The following is a 16,231-nucleotide window of genomic DNA, read 5'->3' on the forward strand; positions in this document are numbered from 1 at the left end:
CTCTAAAGGGTGACCGTGGTCCTACTGGTGACAGAGTAAGCTCTCATCGATTTTGTGGAGAGTAATAGTGATTATAATAGTGTTTATAAACCTTGTAGTACATACGTATATAATGTAAACAAAGAATACATCACATCAAATCATCCAACAGCCATAGGTTCAGCTGTCAAAATGTTCAAACGTTATTTTGCCCTACAGGGTCCGAGAGGACCATCTGGACAAAAGGTATGTTGTTGATCTTATGCATCATTCATTCATTCATTCATTCATTCATTCATGTGTCCATCCATCCATTCAGTCATGCACATTGTCACATACTCACCAATTCAACCAGTTGCAGTGGTGGGAATGAAGTCATGTGACCCATGTGTTTCTAGGGTGAGAAAGGAGCGGATGGAGTGGACGGGAAGGATGGCCTTGTGGTTTGTTTGTTTTCTACCTCTTACTCAACACACAGCCCCTGCATTATTAAATGTTTAACAAGAGTATCACTCTGTAAACTAACAAACAGAAAAACAAGGCTATCAAGGCCTCGTAAAGTGTGAGTGACCAATTAAACAGGGATGCAGGCTTCGCCCTCACAGGTCTCCCTTTATATACACCCATATTCCAGAATTATTAGAGGGGTTGAGACGAAAACAAGATGAGAATGAAATACAGACGAAGGATGGCTCAGCCCATGCTGAAGGCTGTTAGTATTTTGTAACACCTGTACCTTCTTCCATAGGCTCTGGACCTATTATACAGTACAGAGCAATACTTTTGTCCATCCCCGTGAGGCACTATATGGAGCATAACAGGGTGCCAAAAAAATTAAAATTATCTTAAAACCGATCCAGGTGCTGCATGGTGGATATGAGCCAGATGAATCATATAGGTGTTTTGTAGACTAAATGTTCAGCACTAAAGCCTCATGGTCACATCCCTTTAGACCCCCCCCCCCCCCTGGGAGATTTGACAGGAAGTTCCTTAACTATGAAAAGGATAAAGAAAAACTATTTTACTTCATTAATTGAATTGCACTAATGGAAAAATGTCATATTCATCTATGTAAATTCACTAATAAAACTATGTTATCACTAATAAGCATATGTTATCATTGTCTGTTTCTATACTTTTTGTCTGTACACTGTTTTTTCTGAAATAAAACATATATATATTTAAAATATATATATAAATCAATAAAGTCAAATAATAAAAAAATATTTACCAAAACATTATTAAAATTTAAGATTTAGCTTAAAGGCAGTCCCCACCCCCACCTCCACCTCGGGTCCTGAATCCCTTGACATGCTTCTCAAACCAGAGCAGATGTTTTTCAGAGCAAAAAACTGTGTAGTAGTTCCAGATTACAAAGTACATTAGGGAGTTCTGTTTCTCTGGAAACCTTCAGTGAGGTCACACATGTTCGTATTATTCCTTGAAATGTGCAGTAAACTCCCACGTCGCCCTCTCTCTTTCTCTCTCTGTAGGGGGACTTTGGGGTTATGGGCCTGTCTGGTTGTAGAGGAGACGAGGGGGCAGAGGTAAGTCTATAGGAGTCATGCAAGGTCATGTAGCCAGAATCAAAGTCATGACACTCTGCTTGTCTTGTTTCCTACTGCTTTTCCTTTTCTTCACAGTCTTTCCAGACTGATCAGCACCGGCCCTCCTTAGTCCCACTTCCACACTCCCCCTTTAAAAAATACCATCTACTCCGTCCCATGTGCACGTACCCACACCCACACCCACACACACACCACACTCACCACACAAACCCACACACGCACCACACGAACCCACACACGCACCACACTCACCCACACACACACACACCACACTCACCCACACACACCACACTCACCACACAAACCTACATACACACCACACTCACCACACGAACCCACACACGCACCACACTCACCCACACACACACCACACTCACCATCTCACCCACACACTCACCACACGAACCCACATACACACTACACGCACCACACACATCCACACACACACCACGGCTTACTGTATTCATGACCTCCTAGACTAGTTACAGTGAAACTCTGGGAGTGTTACACCAAGCGTTCATCATTTCCCAGAATTTTCCCCCCACAGCCAAGAACCACTTGGCAGCCAATAGCGCTCTAGGAGCCAGAGCTAGTCAGTAGACTGACATGTACTGCAAACAGGGAGTTACGATACTACACATTATTCCCATAACTCTGTCCTCAGCAGACTTCATAGTCATTCCCTTTTTGCTGTTAAAGCAGGTGTGCTTCATTCTGCGGTTGAAAGCAATTCAGTTCAAACAAAATCAGAAGATGAGACAGGGTTATTTTGAGTGTGTTTTTTCTGCCATGGTTGGGGTAATTAGCCAGGCGGATAAGAACAATCCTTTTGTTTGTTTATATCTGATTGGGGTATGAGTGGGAGTTTATTTGTTTGGGAGTCTTTACCAGTCACCCACTTGGATAGAATAATACTAGATAAATAGTAGATTCATGCTGTTAGTTATATCTGAAGTATTCATGTATAAGTTCAGACTGGTTGATGTTGGTAATGACTGTTTCCTCTGATCTGAAGTATTCATGTTTAAGTTTCCTCTGATCTGAAGTATTCATATTTAAATTCAGACTGGTTGATGTTGGTAATGACTGTTTCCTCTGATCTGAAGTATTCATGTTTAAGTTTCCTCTGATCTGAAGTATTCATGTTTAAGTTTCCTCTGATCTGAAGTATTCATATTTAAGTTCAGACTGGTTGATGTTGGTAATGACTGTTTCCTCTGATCTGAAGTATTCATGTTTAAGTTTCCTCTGATCTGAAGTATTCATGTTTAAGTTTCCTCTGATCTGAAGTATTCATATTTAAGTTCAGACTGGTTGATGTTGGTAATGACTGTTTCCTCCTATCTGAAGTATTCATATTTAAGTTCAGACTGGTTGATGTTGGTAATGACTGTTTCCTCTGATAGGGGGAGCCAGGTCCTCTGGGGCAGAAAGGAGATGAAGGATCTTATGGATTACCTGGACAAAAGGTAACTCTGTCATACCCAGCACCTTAATTGTCTGTTCTGCATTATTTAATGTGTGAGTGACTTAAGTTTCTATTTGACCTTCCTGTCCACAGGGAGAGATGGGAACACCTGGGGAGCCAGGGGTTCCTGGAGTGTCTGGAGCCAACGGAGCCAAGGTAATCAATCAATTTATTGATTTATCAACTAATCAAATCAATCAATTAATCAATCAATAATTTCAATCATCAATTTCAATCATTCAATCATCCATCCATCTATCACACAGGATAGCTTTTCTGTGTGGCTGTATTGTTTCATCTGTGTCTGTAGGGGGAGCCTGGACCAATCGGAGGACCTGGAAATAAGGGTGACCAAGGAGACGAAGTAAAGTTGTGCCAGTTGTGATAAACGCCCAAATGTATCGGTGTATTTTTTTATAGTTGAATGGAAAAATGATGCCATAACCAATAACATTTGGACAATGACCTCAGGCACCTGTCCACCTTTCTGTGTTTTACAGGGGGACTTTGGACCGTCTGGAGCGCCAGGCACAGAGGTTTGGAACTCAGCTAGTTCTAGAATCAATACAACATCCGGACCAGGACGAACACTGTCCACATAATCTGACACAGGAAGACACATATCTTACTAGATCACTGAACATCAGGGTACCCCAACTGATGGCGCATGGGCCGAATTTGGCCCGGGGGTGGTTTTATTTGACCCCCCAATTTTCTAAAAAATAAGTGACATCTTATTATGTTTTTATTGTTGGACAACAGGAAATCAGCTCCAAGGGAATTTAAGAAATCTGTTCCCAAGTATTCACACGCATAATAGAGAGAAACGTGATTGAATACAAATGTAAGCAGGGCTTCTTGAGGTCAATTTGCTTTCTATTTGTAACTATGCTCCGGTCCACCCGACAATCTGCTCAAGAAATCTAGTTGATGATCCCTGCTCTACATTGACTAAATGGCTGAATTAAATAGTTGTATCACTGTAAAAGAAAACACATTAGTATATAATGAATCAAAAAAGTTGGTTTAGCTTTTGTAAACCCTTTATTTGATGTTTACATTATGGTAAAATGGCCTTGTTGACCGATGGGAAGTTGCCGTTTAGCTGAACAATGCTGTTCACATCCAAGCTGGTGACCTCTCTCTCTCTGTAACGACGTGTGCTGAGAGTCAGGAAGCAAGTTCAGGGAGTGAGTGTTTTAATAAATAAATACAACTAAATACAAAACAAGAAACACAAACAGCACACAGACATGAAATAGAAACAATGATGCCCGGGGAAGGAACCAAAGGGAGTGACATATATAGGGCAGGTAATAAAGGAAGTGATGGAGTCCAGATGAGTCTGACGATGCGCAGGTGCGCGTAATGGTGACAGGTGTGCGCCTTAACGAGCAGCCTGGTGACCTAGAGGCCGGAGAGGGAGCACACATGACACTCTCTCTCCCTCTCTCTTCCTATTTGTCTCTCTTAAGGGTGTAGGGGGAGAGAGGGGACTAAGAGGTGCTCCAGGAATAAGAGGTGGTCAAGGGGAGACGGGTGACACAGGCTCTGCTGGAGCACAGGGTCATGAAGGTCAGGCTGGAGACGTGGGTTCACAGGTGAGTGTCCCTCGGTCCTCTATTACTCTGTGTGATCACTTGTTCTTTCTTATATGGTTCCACCAACACCTTCTTGGGGAACAGGCTAGCTCTCTCATGGGCTGTTGCTAAATATAGGTTGATGTTTTACCTCCAGTCATTGTCGCACCCCCTCTCTTCATTTATTCCCCCTGAAAGGGTCTGAGTGGAGTGTCTGGGCTCAAAGGAGAGCCGGGAGCCTACAGAGGAGAACCGGGACCTTACAGGCCTGTGGTACGATGGCCAGTCATTTAATGATTTTGATGATGACACAGCTGTACCATGTGGTAACACATGCAAACTACAATGCATATTTTGACCAGGGTCTCTCCCCCCAGGATGTTAAGGGCTCCAGGGGGCCTCCAGGAGCACCGGGAGATGCAGGGCCCATTGGGAAAAGGGTGAGTGTATTGAAGAGCTTATCTGATTTATCATGAGGCTAATAATACACAATATTATCTTGATTCTCTCTTCAGGGTGATGATGGAACTAGTAAAGGAATTAAATTACTCTATGTTTTAATATCCAATTAAAATTAAACACTCTGTCCATTCATAAGGACTTGTAAGACCCTTATTCTATAATAATAGACAGAGCCCAGTCTTAAAGTCATACAGCAGAGTTTATTCACGAGAGTACTGAACACGATACAGGTTACCACAGGTTATAAACTGAAAATGACGTCATTAGTTCCAGCACCAACCCGTGCCATCTCCGTTCCAGTACAAAGGCTGTATCTCAAGCCTTCCCACATCCGTCTCCCTACCAATTTAATATAATTTACGAGTCAAGGTTTTCTCGTGTAGATAAGCATTCTAGCCAGTCTGATTCATTTGTACCAAGGAACAGACAGTCATTGTTCTAACTCTTGACCACATTCACACACATTATATTCAGTACTGGGATCAAGAAAGAAAACTCATACATTTACAGCAACATAATAATATTCGGATTAGTACATATACAGTAACATAATAGTATTCTGATTAGTCAGTCCTGATTGTAATGTATACATAATTAGTCATCATTGATAAAAATTCCCTTAACAGGAACACAAGGAGAAGGCCAACCTGGATATCCAGGGTTCCAGGTCTGTATTTCTTCAGCAGTGAAATTCTGAGCAATAAGTAGGCATTCATGTTTTGATTCTTAGTTACAAGTATGATTTATCAACATTGTCTGGACAAAATGTCCATGGACCTCATTTGCCTATTTCAGATTTTTCTTTCATCTTCTTACAGGGATACCCTGGTCTGAGAGGACCTGCAGGTTTAAAGGTCTGTCTGTCTGTCTGTCTGTCTCTGTCTGTCTGGATATCATGGTCTGAGAGGACCTGCAGGTTTAAAGGTCTGTCTGTCTGTCTGTCTGGATACCCTGGTCTGAGAGGACCTGCAGGTTTAAAGCTCTGTCTGTCTGTCTGTCTGTCAGGATACCCTGGTCTGAGAGGACCTGCAGGTTTAAAGGTCTGTCTGTCTGTCTCTGTCTCTGTCTCTGTCTCTGTCTCTGTCTCTGTGTCTGTCCATTCCACTGTTACGTCCAGAAAAATAAAGATATGAACCGGTTTAGCTCAGTAGATTACTTTGTCAATAAGTGCGGATAGAGCAGGCAAACTAGTTGTTTACATACGTGATGGACAGACAAGTGTAGCCTATGGTGACTGAAATTTTGCAGGGGCGAGAGAAGGTTGAGGAGGAGGCTTGAAGCGCTGGGCATCTTGTTATGACATGCGTTATCTGAATTAGGTCCACAGAATTATATCTAGGAAGAGGAGCTTCTATGGAGGAACTTTGAATGTCCTTTGAGCTAACAAGCTTGTGTGTGCAGAGCGGCAGCTGAATTAAAAACACGTTTCCTTTTTGTAGTTAACATATCCAATGTGAAATGTGATAACTCGGCCTATAGAATCCTTAACTAGTATTGTAAAAGTTAATTATTCTCCAGCTAATTAAATCTCTCTCCCTATCTTCTGAATCATGCTTGTAATGTCAGTACTGCTTTAGAGGGGGAGGGGCTACAGTAACCTATGCTTTGCAGGGGGGAGGGGCTACAGTAGCCTATACTTTGTAGGGGGGAGGGCTACAGTAGCCTATGCTTTGGAGGGGGAGGGCTACAGTAGCCTATGCTTTGGAGGGGGAGGGCTACAGTAGCCTATGCTTTGGAGGGGGGAGGGGCTACAATAGCCTAAACACACACACACTAGTAAAGATTTTCAGCTTGTTGGTAGACATTGGAAGAGGTTTTTGAGTGACAGAGGGAGGACTTTGCATTTGTAGGTCTAGAAAAAAATGCCTGGAAAGTAAAATAACGTTATAAACCGGTTCCCATGCTTTTAAAATAACCATTCTGTTCTGGAACAGTATTGATCACTTTCACTCCTGGTTCCGTTTCTGTTCATTGAAAATGTTTTCGGTTCTTTTCCATGAACTGGTTCCAACTCCTTGTCAGGACCAATAAACTTGGATTGCACCACTAGCCATTGACATCCAAACACCTTGGCTTTTATCAACAGCCAGACCAGTATAAGTGTCTTTGAGGAAGCAGTGACTGGCATATGTATAAAGTGAAAAATCTCTCCAATTACTCAAGCTGTGTTGAAAACTTTTCAGTCAAAGTTTCAGAGAGCAGGCATGGCGCTTGTAGTGGAAATTTCAGTACTGAGAGAGACTTGGACAATTATTCAAACAATCATCTTTATTCAACATCGATTCATTATTGCAATAAGGAAACCGTCGACTGCACACCCTAAGTTGTGTTGCCGAGAGCTTAACTTTTACAGAAATGCAGAGTTGTGTGTATATACAGTAGACCTAAAAATGCTGTCATGGCTGGCTCCACCCTTCCCATTCAGACTAAGGGCCATCATAAGCCACTCTGGGTTCATCTCCTGGTCATCTGCCTCTGGTGTTGTCTTAACCCCACCCTGTCTTAGTTTCCCGGATACTTAGGAATACTGAAGCCTTGGTTCTGCTCCTCCAGGCTCTCTCTATCCCGGCTACACATACACCATATCTTGTCTATGGAATGCAGGCTTAATCAGACCGGAGACATATGTCTCATATGCACCACTAATCATAGAATGGAATGTGGCTGTTGGTTTTTAAAACACAGCATTAGCAGGACAGAAATATCTTACTGTTTGTTAAGTAAATAATTGTTAAATATCCAACCAATGAGGTAAATATGTTGTTTTTCTCAGGCTCATTTGTTCATGCCTATTTCATTATGAAGCAAAGGGAACTTCAGCCTTCACAGCAGCCCATTAAACTCCAGAAACTGTCTAATACGCGATGGTCCTGCTAGTACTACTCGCTGTGGGCAGTGCAAAAACCCCTCCCAGCCATCACTGCAACCTTAACGGACATTAGGTCGCAGCCCAATTCACGCAGATCGACTGACGAGCGGTCACTACTCACACTCGTTGATTCTGAATTCATTTTCCACCTTATCCTGTTTGAGGATCTGTTCCGCACAGCAAACTTTTTGTCTGACACTCTACAGTCCCCTGATCTTTTGCTCGAGATTGCCACTGACCTCGCACAGTCCGTCATCACGAGCATAAAAGAAAAGCACACGGAGGACTCTTGGAGAGCCATATGGAGCAAGGCAGAGGCCCTGTGCACAAAGGTCGATCTTGCCGTACAACCGCCGCCCCACAAGAGAAGAGACAATCCCAACATCCTCGCCATCTACAGGACTTTATAGTTGAAGCTCCAATTCAAACCGAACATCCATCCATGTCCTCTCCTCTCATGTCATTGACCGACTGGTGAACGAAATGACCCAACACTTTTACACAGAAGCAGGTACAGTTCTCATGGGGAAGTCAGCCCTCAACCCCAAGCATGCCAGATTCCTTCAAAAGGAGAGGAATCAGAGAGGACAGTCAGCTGGCAGAGGTGCACCAAGTGCGCCGGCTCTTGGAAAGAAAAAAAGAACCGGGCGAAACAGTTAGCAGCCCATTGGAGTTCCTGTCCATGCTTTAACCCTTCAAGACTCCTTCGTGGACATCTATAAACTTGTACACATATCTGTCACACTGCCAGTAACCTCCACGTCATGTGAGCGCAGTTTTTCCTGCATGCTGCGTGTAAAAATCTACATGAGAAACAAAATGGCAAACCCTCGATTCATCAACCTTGCCTGCCTGTCCATACACGCAGAAACAACCAGGCCCTGTATGTCCAGAAGATTATAGACTAACTTGCACTAAACCACAACAACAGACGCGTTGTCCTTCTATAAAACAACACTTGGTGAGTAACTGAAAGGTCTTTTAATTGACAGAGCGCCTGTCCAGTGGTGGAAACATGATTCAATCATGCTGATCTGGATCTGGATGGAACAAGAAGACACAGGCATATTGTCAGCCAGTCGGTCTACAAGTATTTTTTGCAATTTAAATATAATCGCTAAGATTGTGATGATAGCCAGCTCGTTTTACACTATGTGTGCACAGTTGACACGCATAGGGTAAATGCACTTCTTGATAGCCATTTAATCCGAAACATTATTACCAACACACAGTTGTCTGATTATGCATATGGAATAAATGCACTTCCTGTTGTTGTCGCATTTTGGATGTATTGTGTGTGTTGTTATTGCTGAAAGACTTCAGCACCGGACAGCGCCCATGCAGTGCTTGGTGCTGAAGTCTTGCACCTTTGCACGTGAAATACGTTTTTGTCATTGCCTTGTGGTCACTTGTATTAATTAGGCTTGTATCTATTTTGTTTAATATTCTTTGGCCAAATTCAATTAAACTACATTTATATAGAATGTGCTGTGTGCCATATCTGCTTTTATTGAAGAAACGAGAACTTCCTTATAACTCTGAAGTCATGAAAATCGATTATTTTCTGAGCATCCCCCACGTATTGGTCAAGCTCCCCCTTAGCAATGGGAGAGAAAATCCTGGCGCCATGCCTGTCAAAGAGAGATTCAAGTGATCTTGAATCATGTCCTACTGGTACTTAATGAACCACAGGATCATGTCCTACTGGTACTTAATGAACCACAGGATCATGTCCTACTGGTACTTAATGAACCACAGGATCATGTCCTACTGGTACTTAATGAACCACAGGATCATGTCCTACTGGTACTTAATGAACCACAGGATCATGTCCTACTGGTACATAATGAACCACAGGATCATGTCCTACTGGTACTTAATGAACCACAGGATCATGTCCTACTGGTACTTAATGAACCACAGGATCATGTCCTACTGGTACTTAATGAACCACAGGATCGTGATGGCGCCGACAGAGATGGTTGCCTCACTTCGCGTTCTTAGGAAACAATGCAGTATTTTGTTTTTTTATGTATTCTTTCTTACACTGTTACTCCAGGAAATCTTAAGTCTTATGACATACAGCCGGGAATAACTATTGGATATGAGAGCAATGCCAACTTACCAACATTACGACTAGGAATAATACGACTTTCCCAAAGTGGATCTTCTGTTTGGACCACCTCCCAGGACAATGGATCGGATCCCTGTAGGCGACCCAAAACAACGCCGCCGCAGAAGGGGCAAACGGAGCGGTCTTCTGGTCAGGCTCCGTAGATGGGCACATTGCTCACCGCTCCCGAGTATACTACTTGCCAATGTCCAGTCTCTTGACAACAAGGCAGACGAAATTCAAGCAAGGGTTGCCTTCCAGAGAGACATCAGAGATTGTAACATTCTCTGTTTCACGGAAACATGGTTCACTCGGGATACGTTATCAGAGTCAGTACAGCCACCCGGTTTCTTCACGCATCGCGCCGACATAAACAAACATCTCTCCAGTAAGAAGAAGGGCGGGGGTTTATGCCTTATGATTAACGAGACGTGGTGTGATCATAACAACATACAGGAACTCAAGTCCTTTTGTTCAACTGACCTAGAATTCCTTACAATCAAATGCCTACCGCATTATCTACCAAGAGAATTCTCTTCTATTATAATCACAGCCGTGTATATCCCCCCCAAGGAGACACCTCAATGGCCTTGAAAGAACTTCATTGGACTCATTCATTGGACTATGTCAACTGGAAACCACATATCCTGAGGCTGCATTTATTGTAGCTGGGTATTTTAACAAGGCTAATCTGAAAACAAGGCTCCTTAAATTTTATCAGCATATCGAATGCGCGACCTGGGCTGGCAAAATTCTGGATTATCGCTACTCTAACTTCCGCGATGCATACAAAGCTCTCCCTCGCCCTCCTTTCGGCAAGTCTGACCACGACTCAATTTTGTTGCTCCCAGCCCATAAACTAAAACAGGAAACGCCCGTGCTCAGGTCTGTTCAACGCTGGTCCGACGAAAGCTGATTCCACGCTTCAAGATTGCTTTTATTATGTGGACTTGGATATGTTCCGGATAGCCTCAGACAACAACATTGATGTATACGCTGATTCGGTGAGCGAGTTTATTAGCAAGTGCATCGGTGATGATGTACCCACGGTGACTATTAAAACCTTCCCCAACCAGAAACCGTGGATTGATGGCAGCATTCACGCAAAACTGAAAGCGCAAACCACTGCTTTTAATCATGGCAAGGCGACCGGAAACATGACCAAATACACAAACAGTGTAGCTATTCCCTCCGCAAGGCAATCAAACAAGCTAAGCGCCAGTATAGAGACAAAGTGGAGTCGCAATTCAATGGCTCAGACATGAGACATATGTGGCAGGGTCTACAGTCAATCATAGATGACAAAAAGAAAACCAGCCCCGTCGCGGACACCGACGTCTTGCTCCCAGATAAACTAAACAACTTCTTTGCTCGCTTTGAGGACAATACAGTGCCACTGACACGCCCCGCTACCAAAACCTGCATGCTCTCCTTCACCGCAGCCAATGTGAGTAAAACATTTAAACGTGTTAAGCCCTGCAAGGCTGCTGGCTCAGATGGCATCCCTAGCCGTGTCCTCAGAGCATGCGCAGACCAGCTGGCTGGTGTGTTTACGGACATATTCAATTAATCCTTATCCCAGTCTGCTGTTCCCACATGCTTCAAGAGGGCCACCATTATTCCTGTTCCCAAGAAAGCGAAGGTGACTGAGCTAAATTAAATTACTATCACTCACTTCATCATGAAGTGCTTTGAGAGACTAGTCAAGAATCATATCACCTCCACCCTACCTGACACCCTAGACCCAGTCCAATTTGCTTACCACCCCAATAGATCCACAGACGACGCAATCACACTGCACACTGCCCTAACTCATCTGGACAAGAGGAATACCTATGTAAGAATGCTGTTCACCCTGGGTCTTGACCCCGCCCTGTGCAACTGGGTCCTGAACTTTCTGACGAGCCTCCCCCAGGTGGTTAGGGTAGGAAACAACATCTCCACCCTGCTGATCCTCAACACTTGGTCTCCACAACGGTGCGTTCTCAGCCCTCTCCTGTATTCCCTGTTCACCCATGACTGCGTGGCCATACACACCTCTGACTCAATCATCAAGTTTGCAGACGACAGTGGTAGGCTTGATTACCAACATGATGAGACGGCCTACAGGGAGGAGGTGAGGGCCCTCGGATTGTGGTGTCAGGAAAATAACCTCACACTCAACGTCCACAAAACAAAGGAGATGATTGTGGACTTTAGGAAACAGCAGAGGGAGCACCCCCCTATCCACATCGACGGGACAGTAGTGGAGAAGGTGGAAAGTTTTAAGTTCCTCGGCGTACACATCACAGACAAACTGAATTGGTCCACCAACACAGACAGCGTGGTGAAGAAGGCGCAACAGCGTGGCTGCTGCCAACATACTGACTCAAATCTATAGCCACTTTAATAATTAAAAATTGGATGTAATAAATGTATCACTAGACACTTTAAACACTGCCACTTTATATAACGTTTACATACCCTACATTACTCATCTCAAATGTATATACTGTACTCTATTCCATCTACTGCATCTTGCCTATGCCGTTTGGCCATCGCCCATCCATATATTTATATGACATATTCTTATTCATTCCCTTACACTTGTGTGCATAAGGTAGTTATTGTGAAATTGTTGGATTACTTGTTAGATATTACTGCACGGTCGGAACTAGAAGCACAAGCCACTAACCGTCTCTGTCTCTCTCTCTCTCTCTCTCTCTCTCTCTCTCTCATAGGGCATCAGGGGATTCACAGGGCTGAAGGGTGATGTCGGCCTGCCAGGTGATCGCAGTGATGATGTAAGTTGACCTTAGATTAAAGAGTTCAGCACTGTCCACTGCCACCTCTGCCATCTCCGTATGGTATAAATTGCCTAGCCTAGCATAGCTAATACCTGTTTGCTCATTCATACTCCTTCCTTATTGATTCCACAGAACGACCAGCCAGGTCGGGGAGAACTCCAGGGGCCAAAAGGATACCCTGGTCTCACAGGAGAGAATGTAAGTTCCACAACAACATTGAGTTCACAGTAAATATTACAGAACCACAGCTCTGAATACATAGTTAACATATTTTTCGACTTTTATTATGACCTATGCTGTATGAATATGTTAAGTAGTACCTACAAAGTACCAACGAAAATCTGCTATCTGACTCATGGCTTCATGTCCTTCCCTACAGGGATCACCAGGCCCAGTGGGCCATCTGGGGACAGACGTGAGTAACTCTTAAATAATGGAGCAATTGAGGGTGATGGGAAGGAGCCAAAGTCCAACACACTTTTCATCACTGTGTGTGTGTAATGGGGGAGTGCAGGAATAAGAGTTGAGGAAGGTTGGGACTTGGAGCTCGTAGGGATGGGCAAGTGTAAGGTGGGCTGGTTTGAGGAGGTTGGTCAGAGGTAAAAAAGTGACCTCTGTTCCTCAGTCACAGTCGGTGTGTATTAAACTTTGTCATCGTGATTTGTGTCAAACAGGTCAGCAGTCAACACTGGTTACACTGAATGACAACTGTGTATATTTCACTCCCGTACATAACAGTCACAGACACACACACACATGCATGCACGCACACACACACACACATGTACGTACGTACGTATGCACGCACACACACACACACACACACACACACACACACACACACACACACACACACAAACACACAGTGGGGAGATTCAGTGGGGATTTGCATTTTATTGCATGACATAAGTATTTGATCACCTACCAACCAGTAAGGCTCTCACAGACCTGTTAGTTTTTCTTTAAGAAGCCCTCCTGTTCTCCACTCATTACCTGTATTAACTGCACCTGTTTGAACTTGTTACCTGTATAAAAGACACCTGTCCACACACTCAATCAAACAGACTCCAACCTCTCCACAATGGCCAAGACCAGAGAGCTGTGTAAGGACATCAGGGATAAAATTGTAGACCTGCACAAGGCTGGGATGGGCAACAGGATAATAGGCAAGCAGCTTGGTGAGAAGGCAACAACTGTTGGCGCAATTATTAGAAAATGGAAGAAGTTCAAGATGACAGTCAATCACCCTCGGTCTGGGGCTCCATGCAAGATCTCACCTCGTGGGGCATCAATGATCATGAGGAAGGTGAGGGATCAGCCCAGAACTACACAGCAGGACCTGGTCAATGACCTGAAGAGAGCTGGGACCACAGTCTCAAAGAAAACCATTGGTAACACACTACGCCGTCATGGATTAAAATCCTGCAGCGCACGCAAGGTCCCCCTGCTCAAGCCAGCGCATGTCCAGGCCCATCTGAAGTTTGCCAATGACCATCTGGATGATCCAAAGGAGGAATGGTAGAAGGTCATGTGGTCTGATGAGACAAAAATAGAGCTTTTTGGTCTAAACTCCACTCACCGTGTTTGGAGAAAGAAGAAGGATGAGTACAACCCCAAGAACACCATCCCAACCGTGAAGCATGGAGGTGGAAACATCATTCTTTGGGGATGCTTTTCTGCAAAGCGGATAGGACGACTGCACCGTATTGAGGGGAGGATGGATGGGGCCATGTATCGCGAGATCTTGGCCAACAACCTCCTTCCCTCAGTAAGACCATTGAAGATGGGTCGTAGCTGGGTCTTCCAGCTTGACAACGACCAGAAACACACAGCCAGGGCAACTAAGGAGTGGCTCCGTAAGAAGCATCTCAAGGTCCTGGAGTGGCCTAGCCAGTCTCCAGACCTGAACCGAATAGAAAATCTTTGGAGGGAGCTGAAAGTCTGTATTGCCCAGCGACAGCCCCGAAAGCTGAAGAATCTGGAGAAGGTCTGTATGGAGGAGTGGGCCCAAATCCCTGCTACAGTGTGTGCAAACCTGGTCAAGAACTACAGGAAACGTATGATCTCTGTAATTGCAAACAAAGGTTTCTGTACCAAATATTAAGTTCTGCTTTTCTGATGTATCAAATACTTATGTCATGCAATAAAATGCAAATGAATTACTTAAAAGTCATACAATGTGATTTTCTGGATTTTTGTTTTAGATTCCGTCTCTCACAGTTGAAGTGTACCTATGATAAAAAAATTACAGACCTCTACATGGTCTAAAAGTAGTAGGAAAACCTGCAAAATCGGCAGTGTATCAAATACTTGTTCTCCCCACTGTATATGGAAATGGACAGTCACAAGATTCTCCTAAATCTCCCTGTAATGCATTTATCTTCCTGTCTCAGGAATGTGAGATCCTGGAGGTCATTCAGAAACTCTGCTGTAAGTATATTGAGTGCTCAAAATGCAGTCATACTGGTTATTTTCCAGATGAACATTGTGCTGTGCCGAATATGTTCCTTTAGTGAAACATAAGTTTACTCAACATAGATTTAGAAGATGTATCAGTGAGCCTGAACACAGTCCCAACCTCTACTGTTAGAAATGTACCCTGCACTAGTCATCTAAACATGTCTCCTTTAAAGATGACTAATACACCGTTTATCTTCCTAGCTAAACAGTTCATTTGAAGCATCATTTATCCTGGGTTGAGTTTGGGACAAACTTTGTGAAAGAGATGCAAACGAACACACACGCAATCACTTAAACACACACACGCAGGCAGGAAGGCACACACACACTCTCGAACACACTTACTTGCACACACATATGCAGGCACACAGACTCAGGGACACACAAATTGTGGCGGCAGCTGTGGATGTAATGTAAGAACTCTGTAGTTCAGTGCTTGTTGTGTATGTTTGGAATGCAAGTGTTTTTAAAGTTTTTTACAATTGCTAACAAGCATTTACTTATACTTAAGATGATTAACTCTTAAGACAGCAACACCCCTACATCACACAATTAGCCAAATAGTACATTTTCTGCTCAAACCAAAATACAAATACAAACATTAAATACCAACTCTACATTTCAAAATGCAAAAAACCTTTCTCTACTGTACATACACTAACTCTATCAAAGCACGGCATACCCGACTCAATACAGTATCTAATCATTCTGTCAAAACACATGTTTTCTATCCAAGAGGAACGTATAGTCAATCAGAACACAATGACTTTCAAAATACTAACAGTTAATGGCATTACAAAAACTGCATTACTTTTCATGTTTCAGTTCTACCTGCAGACATTAGACAATATGAAATCCATCGTTTTTATCATTCAGTTTCCTCTTAACCACTCTACATTTTTTGGTTGAGTGTCGATTGTGTGCATTTTTGGCAACATACTATCTA

General features: G+C 43.5%; 1 protein-coding gene across 3 annotated transcripts in view; it reads left to right on the forward strand.

The window, feature by feature from the left end:
- Positions 1-16,231, forward strand: part of LOC110513267 (collagen alpha-1(VI) chain-like) — a 120,659-nt gene that overhangs the window by 97,895 nt on the left and 6,533 nt on the right. The window contains exons 1-6 of one of the 3 annotated variants that reach the window (XM_036962053.1): positions 4,976-5,035; positions 5,684-5,724; positions 5,876-5,911; positions 12,760-12,822; positions 12,958-13,023; positions 13,205-13,240. In XM_036962053.1, the coding sequence (XP_036817948.1) occupies positions 12,791-12,822; positions 12,958-13,023; positions 13,205-13,240 (134 nt within the window). In that variant the 5' untranslated portion in view covers positions 4,976-5,035; positions 5,684-5,724; positions 5,876-5,911; positions 12,760-12,790. Of the gene's footprint in view, positions 1-4,975; positions 5,036-5,683; positions 5,725-5,875; positions 5,912-12,759; positions 12,823-12,957; positions 13,024-13,204; positions 13,241-15,218; positions 15,256-16,231 lie in introns of those variants that run through there. The other 2 variants (XM_036962057.1, XM_036962061.1) reach the window with 2 other exon arrangements.

This window comes from Oncorhynchus mykiss, chromosome 2, assembly GCF_013265735.2.
Source record: "Oncorhynchus mykiss isolate Arlee chromosome 2, USDA_OmykA_1.1, whole genome shotgun sequence".
NCBI classification, from domain to species: domain Eukaryota; kingdom Metazoa; phylum Chordata; class Actinopteri; order Salmoniformes; family Salmonidae; genus Oncorhynchus; species Oncorhynchus mykiss.